This window comes from Manis javanica, chromosome 12 (genome assembly GCF_040802235.1).
Source record: "Manis javanica isolate MJ-LG chromosome 12, MJ_LKY, whole genome shotgun sequence".
Classification (NCBI taxonomy): Eukaryota; Metazoa; Chordata; class Mammalia; order Pholidota; family Manidae; genus Manis; species Manis javanica.
The window spans coordinates 58,197,346-58,206,140 of record NC_133167.1 but is presented as its reverse complement, the minus strand read 5'-3'; the positions used below and the strand labels follow the sequence as shown (position 1 = coordinate 58,206,140).

General features: G+C 33.8%; 1 protein-coding gene across 1 annotated transcript in view; it reads right to left on the bottom strand.

The window, feature by feature from the left end:
* Positions 1-205: 205 nt before the first annotated feature.
* The window catches only part of LNPK (lunapark, ER junction formation factor), an 87,521-nt gene continuing 78,931 nt past the window's right edge, over positions 206-8,795 (bottom strand). The window contains exon 13 of the mRNA XM_037020635.2: positions 206-1,214. Within this exon, the coding sequence (XP_036876530.2) occupies positions 979-1,214 (236 nt within the window). The 3' untranslated portion in view covers positions 206-978. The remainder of the gene's footprint in view (positions 1,215-8,795) is intronic.

The window sequence follows — 8,795 nt, the reverse complement described above, 5'->3', positions numbered from 1 at the left end:
ATGTAATCTCTGATTCGAACCTCTAAATATCAGTATTTCTCTGAATTTCAAAGACAACAATTCTGAATAAAAGCATCATAATTTGCTCTCAGCAGAATCCATAGATTAATTGTATTGTGAACTCTTTCTACTAGGGTTTTTCAGGTAGACAAGTAATCCACAAAGATACAGTCTGAAGAAGTTTAGATTTTTAACAAAAACAAACTGTGGCCAGATCACTTTATTTTCCTTAACAAAATACACACAAGAGCACAAAATTCACTTATAATATCATTATTTTACAAATAAATAATGCTCAGAATTCAAGCACAGTCAAGTGCAGAGATATTTCCTATGTTTTAATATGTAAACATATGCTATGATATCTTGTGCCTTTGGCCCAGCTTCAAAATAGAGACAGCAAAAAGAAACACTGCACCTGGCTGTCCAATTGCATTCTGACTGAGAAGTCGTACCAACGCCTGTATAGTTACAGTCACAACTTTTATACTGCTTAATGTAAATGGCTAAGCAGATATTTTTCCCCTAGCAAGTATATTAAAAATTAAATTCTATCCATTTTTAATAAGTCCTAAAAATCTTAATTGAGTTTCATTCCTTAAAACAAACACTATTAGAACTTACTCCTAACCAAAGTTCTTCCTATGTCAAAATATATATTATTTACAGGTCACACATACAGAAAATAAGAAGGCTATCATGTTTGTTTACTTTCAGAATGGGAAAAAAACATCTAAAAGCTAAACAGTGTGGATCTTTATACATACAAAAAGATCCTACTTTACCAACATCACTTGCTTTTAATTTTAATAGCCAGTAGATATAACTTTGACATACTGAAATAGCTAGGCAGTCTGAATTCACATGGTATCAAGCATATCCTTAGAGGGAAAAAAAAAAAGAAAGCACCACCTAAAAAGCATTAACTGACACCAACAGGACTACAAATATCCAGTTGAAGGCACATGGAAGAATTTACTACATTGTCATCACAGGTTCCCCACTTAGTTCAGGATGAGGAGCAGAATCACCCTTGGGAACTGCTGATTTGGCTTCAGTCACTGCGGTTTCCTCACACTCGGTCTCCTCTTGTTTCTCCTCTGGTTCCTCAGGGCCAGATGCTTTTTCAATCACTTGGTTTGTCTGCTCTGTATCTGCTATTTTGTCATCTATCTGCTCTGTATTTTTATCAAGAACATCTTGCTCTAAAGATTCTGAAAAGATAAAGAGTCAAGACTTTAGGAATACCCAAGCATTGAAACTGCTAAATAAGGTAAGCAAAAGATAGGCACACACATATATGGACTAAGAAACAGCATTAACCTTAAAATCTTTCAAAATATGTACTTAACTCCCTATAGCCTACCATATACGAATCGGTATGAATGAAGTACAGAAAAACGATTTGGGGGGAGCAAACCCACAAATTCATTTTTTTGAAAGCTCCATATTTTCATAAACTTTAGAAACTTTCATAAAATTTAGGAACTTTACTAAAGATGTATTTGAAAGTTGAATGTCCAAATATATCAAAGTCACAACAGAATTATGTGCTTTATATAAGCTAACAGTCCAGCAAACAAAGCAAATGTATTAACTCCTAGCTTACGTTTCCTAAAGGGATTGTCTCCCTTTGCACCCGGGAACCCTGTGAGCTGTGGGTAAATGTGCACCGTGTGTGCAGGCAGCACTGGTTCCCACACTGACTCACATCTCTGTTAACCAAGGACTGGGGGGGCTTGGATCTACCTTTTCTAAAAGACATGACAAATCGCCCCTCACCACTCTGCAAGACAAGTCCTCCGGATTTCAGACTCTGGGACAGAATAAGCTACGTAATTAGAACGTTAGGGAGAGGAAAAAGAAGAGGCTTTTCTCCAGCTCCTAGCAAAAGCATTAAATAAGGGTCTTGGTCATCACTTCCTGAAAATTTACTCCCTTTAAATTCACCTTTGCTTTTCACTAAACTTAAATGCCTTAATAATAGTTTAATTGTAACAATAATTTTATTAAATAAAGTCCCTTCAAGTCTTTAAAGTTTAAAAACTGTGATGGGGGAGAGAATGACAGGAGTAGGAAACTCTGGACCACCTAATTTTCAAGTTAAAGATAAAAAACTAGCTTTGAAGTGTTTCTCTGCTTTTTTTTTTGTTGAAATCTGGTTAAACCACATCAGGTAAACAAATAAGCAGACCTTCCTACCCTCATAGAAGATCCCTTATAATCCACTATGTTATTGATTCAAAAAACATGGAGGAAAGACCAGTCTACATTAGAAAAAGTTCTACTTTAGTTCCTTGTATAATACAGGCCAGAGTTCTGCTAAATAAATAAAAATCAATGGCTTGGCAAAGAAATTATGTGCTATTGTGGAGGTCTTACAAATTCATGGTTTTACCAGATTAGTCTTAATAAATAAAAATTATCTGTATCTACACTCTATGCCAAGACTTTAAAAATATTTTAAAATAATTATTTCTTTAAACAGTTACCTTAAACTCTAGTTTACAGAATTAGCCAAATGTCACAAAAATGCTATTTTTTATCTTAACAGGAACTTAAAAATGGCACTGCTGTACTACTGGGAATCCTACAGAAATCAAGGTAGAAGAGCAGTGTAGTAGGTCACCTCAGTTTTGTTATTTGAATGCATCAGTGCACAAAGGAAAAGCAGAAAGTGCAAGTGAAACTCTATGGACACACACAGATCATTTCTGCTATTAACGGCAAGTTCTTCAGTGGAAAACTTCAGGTATCACCAACCATTTGTAATTCTACTCTCACAGAATTTATCCATGGCAGATTTTAAGAGTAACGGTTTTCTACACTCTCTCGCCACAGAGAGATACTTAACTTGCCAAGGGATTTATAATTTGTTTAATTTATAAGCCTTCTAAAAAATACCAAGAAAGCAAAGAACTCAGGATACAGAACTGAACTCACAATAAACGTCTAACAGTGAACACAGGTCCACAGAGTTTGCCATATTCTGTCTAACAGGTTGCTCCACTACTGAACTTAAACCAGTGAGGAATCAAAGTTCATGGTTCATCATATTAAAGTTTTATGATATAACTATTTTAAAAAATAGACATATCACTAGTCAAATCCAATTTTAAAATTCTGGGTTCCTAGCGAAGCATTTAATGCAAAGAGGAGAACTACATACAGCACTACAACTAAATGTTTAATGTCTGTAAAGGTGAATTCTAAGAAATACCATGTGTTGTCATAATTAGAAAACAACATCATACCCAAAGCTTGTCAATACTGTATTGTATTTCAGAGAATGTATGGAATAAAAATTGGTATAATGATGAGTAGGGCTTTAAAACAACCAAAAAACCTATTAATGACTACTTTTCCAACCCCACGTTAATTTGCAAATTTGCATGAAAGTAGTAACAGTAGCAGTAACACTACAAAACACCAGTATGTGTCATGGTGCCTGAAATACAGACACCTGCTGGTCTAAGTGATGTGGGTTGTCAATGCTTAGGTGCCAAGGCCATTCTGTGAGTTAAGTCATCCAAACAAGACTTAAATTAACTAAGTGTGCAAGATTAACAGAGAATTACATATCAGTTTAATAACTACTGAAGATTATAAAATGCATTTGAAAGTATACTTTATTTCTATGAGGGAGTATCAGCTGCCTATTCTAATAAAAACAATAAATTCTTTCTGAGAAGTTGTAGATTAAAATAGCTTGATAGTATAAAAATACATTAGAAAAGATGTCAATACTTGGGCATAAAATACTAAAAGAGAAACCAGCCTTTGTGTTCACATTAATTACGCAGGCCTACTCTCCCTGGTGCAGCACCAGTTTAAGACTAAAATTGAAACAGAGTTTCATGAATGACCTAATTCCATCTGTAAGATAATTTTAAAAATCAACTTTGGCATCTGTAATGGCAAGAAAATAATGTATCACAATATAATATAACAGAAATGACCCATGGAATTTGTTCTTTTCCCCACTCCTGCCCCCAGCCACACTCCCGCCCCCAGCCACACTCCCATCCAAATATTCTTGAGAAAAAAGCTTTTTATCAAATGTAACAAGTGAGTGTAATTGTATAATGAATACCACTGCCTCACCTATAAACCACATGCATGCAAAAATATGTAAGAACATCACCTTACCTTTAGGTTTTATTTGCTCTCTTGGAAGAATAATTTTCTAATTAAATAATAGTCTAGCAAAACAATTTCATGTATTTCCAAAGAGAATACAGAATTTCCATGTAAAATACATGATTCTATTTAGATTATGCCTTTGAAAACCCCTGGTATTTTTGGTGAATTCACTTATATTCTTACTTTTCTCTTTACAATAAAAATAACAACAAAATTTTTCGTTGCTAACACATCAGTACCTGCTATGTGTGTAGACTATAAAACTTACCCAAAAGAAATTGTTAAATTAAAATTAACAATTTGTCTTTGAACATACAGCGTTTTTTTAAAGATTTATTTGTTTGTTTGTTTGTTATTATTTTTTGATATCATTAATGTACAATTACTTGAACATTATGGTTACTAGACTCCCCCTATTATCAAGTCACCTCCACATACCCCATTACAGTCACTGTCCACCAGCATAGTAAGATGCTACAGCATCATTACTTGTCTTCTCTGTATATACGGCCTTCCCCATGTCCCCCCCTACATTCTGTGTGCTATTTGTAATGCCCGTTTTCCCCATTATCCCTCCTCTCTCCCCATTTATCCTCCCCATAAACTCACAGGTTTTAAACAAAGCAGTTTTAACAAGATTTTTCTGGCTTAAATAAAATGGCCAACTTAAGGAACAAAGCCATGATTTTATCCCCAAACTCAACTCAATGACTCAAATAAAACTCAAATAAATACTAACCACCTATGAGAAGATAGGTCATAGTCAACACACAGAATACTGCTTATTTATCTATCACTGGTGAACAAATCTATTAGATGAGTAAGATTGTCATTATTAAGCAATGATATAAAACTATTATTAGGTGAAGGTGTTTTAGAAAAGGGAATAAGAAGGCCAAAAGATCTCTATGCCTAAAACAAACATGCAAACACATTCTACAGGCAAGTTTACATCTTGAGGAAGCTATACATAATCAAAAATAAACAAAGGCATAAGCTTTTTGGATGTGGTAAACACAGAATTCAACAAAACTTACATTATCAAATAGTTCCATTTCCTAAATCATCATACCAAAAATACTAAAAATAGAATTTTGCCTAATGCAACATAACCTAATGGTGACTGTACATTGCTTCAAAGAAAGGAGAAGAGCTAAAATTACATTACCAAGATTTGATAATATTGATTAGATGCCATGCGTTTTACTATTAGCAAGTTATTTCCAGTTAAATAAGAGCTATTTTCTACTGAAATAATTACATAAGACCTAGACAAATACAACTGAGCACCAAAAACAATATTAACCTTTCTCAAACATGCTAGCCCAAAATCACCATACTGGTATACTAACAATGTAGAAACCTCATACACTAATTATCATCATATCTAACAAAAAGAATGTTATATATCAAGTATTTTGGAAAGCACATTTTTAAAAATGCAGAACTGATAAACTACTTTAATGTGGCTTAGCAGAGATTCAAGTACTAGTCTATTACTCATTTAACCATAAAAGAAACTGAGGAACTAATTTCTTGGGTTTCTCTAATACTCTATTACCAAAGTATCTACATACACGGTTCTTTAAAAATCCTAGCAATTCAAATGAACAATAAATAGAAGAAATTTCTTCTAGGTCTCCTCCTTTGATAAAAACTTCCCAATATTTCTGTGTTGTTCTAAAGAATGGTCCAAATATTTCAAAAGCCTTATGCCTCATCCAACATGCAAAATCTTCCAGCAGCAGAATCAAGACAAAACTTAATTTCAAAGTCTTGCATCACAGATTGAAAAAAAGGTTTCTTCTACTGATTCTAGATTGTTTCACATAAATGGTTATAGGATATTCATTGAAAGATAGATTCAGATGGAAGAAAGTTACCTTTCGGTTCCACCTGTATATTCAATAACCTAATCTCTGCAGTTTCTGCTGCTAGCAAGGAGCTACTTCAATACTTTAAAAAATATAAAAATTCATGAAGGAAAATTTTTTCAGATCTCAAGTTTCTGTATCAAGAATGTAGAACTCAGTATTCACAATAGCCAAGAAATGAAAGCAACCTAAGTGTCCATCAGTAGATGAATGGATAAAGAAGATGTGGTACATATACACAATGGAATATTATTCAGCCATAAGAAGAAAAAAAATCCTACCATTTGCAACAACATGGATGGAGCTAGAGGGTATTATGCTCAGTGAAATAAGCCAGGCGGAGAAAGACAAGTATCAAATGATTTCACTCATCTGTGGAGTATAAGAACAAAACAAAAACTGAAGGAACAAAACAGCAGGAGACTCACAGAACCCAAGAATGGACTAACAGTTACCAAAGGGAAAGAGACTGGGGAGGATGGATGGGAAGGGAGGGATAAGGGGGAAAAAGGGGCATTACAATTAGCACACATAATATAGTGGCGGGGGGACACGGGAAAGGCAGTATAACACATAGAAGACAAGTACTGATTCTATAGCATCTTATTATGCTGATGGATGGTGACTATAATGAAGTATATTATGGGGACTTGATAATAGGGGGAGTCTAGTAACTATAATGTTGTTCAAGTAATTGTACATTAACTATACCAAAATTAAAAAACTAAAAAAATTAAAAAATAAAAATAAACAAAGAAAAAGAATGTAGAACTCAGAAATCTAAGCCCTCAATTACATTGGCTGTCAGCATAGAGAATGGATGATTGAGAGGATATAATGTTACTTAATAGTACAATCTAATCATAAAGGTATGCCACACATTCAAAACAAATACAGCTTCATCTGTTCATCAAAAATATTTCCAGTCCTTTACTAAATGAATCCAGCTTGGAATTGAAAACTGTATGTCACCGTGCTGAGTTCAGACAGTAGTCTTGAAGAAAAGTTTCAGTCTTCTGATAAGCCAAAGAATTAAAAAGTGCTCATAGCCATTTTGATGAATCCAATGAGAAGTATGAAAAAGTTACTACTCTAGAGAGTTTATCTTAACCCAATGGAAATACCGTTTCAGTTTCTGGCACTATAGAGGTATCAGACACTGCCTCAAAGTTTGTCTTCACCTGTTAACATTACCTTATTAGGGTTGAGTTTGAGTCAGTTAGACTTCATTCCAGAGATCTCAGACATAAAATGAGACATCTGGATATTGCTCCTCCTAGATTTGATGAGAAGGAAAGGTATGGATGGGTGGTGTTTGCTAACTATCCATCTTGACTAGCAGAAGATATAAAAGCATGGATTCATCATCAAGCTTTTTACTTTGTTGGCTGTTTTTCTTTTCTTTTTTCCTTTTTTTTCTGTCCCAACCATTAATTTTCCAATATTCACTTTAGCTTTCATAAACAAGGCTACTATAGAAAGAACTCAGTTTTTCCTCTAGGCATCTTCTGTATGCAATTCTTTAACTTTCAGTTCCAAGAGGCTGCAATGGCCTGGCGCATGATTTGCATGTGACAGCATGCAGCTCAGAGCATGACTTCAGCCAAACAAAAAACTTTATACTGTTTGGAGTTGATGTTGCATAGCTGGAGATGAATGCACTGATTCAGTGTTGGAAGTATACAGGCCTCTTATCATGACTGTCTGTATTCAAACTCATTTTGATATTTGTTAGTAAGCCTAAAGCCAAGCCCAAGTCATTACACATATTTTAGGTTCACTTTTCAAAGTTAAAAAAAAAAAAAAACTTAAATGCTCATACTAAACTTCTGATAGCTGAAAATTCATTGCCTCATATATGATTCTTGGTTAAAGCAATTTTTTTCACTAAATGCTTTTTAAAGAAGAAATCTAATTTATGTACATACTTCCTAGAAATTAAAAGGATGAATACTGATTAAACTATATGAACTGAACTTCCAATGTGGATTTTTTTCTTTCTTAGGTATAGCACAAAAATATCATGGCCTGTGTCATAATTTTAGCAATCTTCACACTTCGGAGCTGCTTAACAAGCATCTCCTCACCTACTATTAACAGCAAGAAATAGCTGGCAATTAATAGTCAGGTCTTCCATCTCATTTTTTCCATGAAACTTCCTCAAGAATTCCTAAAACAGAATTGCAAGATGAGTTCTAAAACCAAATGAATTATGATAAATTCTGTTTCTCTAAAGTAAGGTTACATCAAGGCATACATCAGCAAGATTAGTCTCATGGACCTCAATAAAGTGATTGTTTCAAAGGAACACCAGTCCTACCAACATAGTCACCTAAAGGATGACTTTCCAATACCAAAGTTTTCCCACTTTCTAGTAACTTCTATCAATTCAAGTGATAGGACAAATCTATTTTATCAATATTAATTTTAAATCTTATAAGAATTTTAACCTTATAAGTAGCTGTTTCATAATTCTCACAATCTGCTTCATTCAAATAAATTGAAAAAATGATTCTATAAAAACATTACTAGTCAAATCTCCAAACAGTTATTAGAAGAGGTCACTCCATAAACAATGTTTACCTAGCTGTTGCTAGATGCGGCTTAACACAATATAATCTGCATTTTAAAACTGAAACACATCATACCAATCACAAAGAAGGCTACATATCAGAGCAATAGCTGATATATGCATGCTTTAAAATCTGATAAACTAATCCATTCTTATCTAAAATCATTATGCTTTTATTGTTAAATAGCAAACACTATTAAAATACA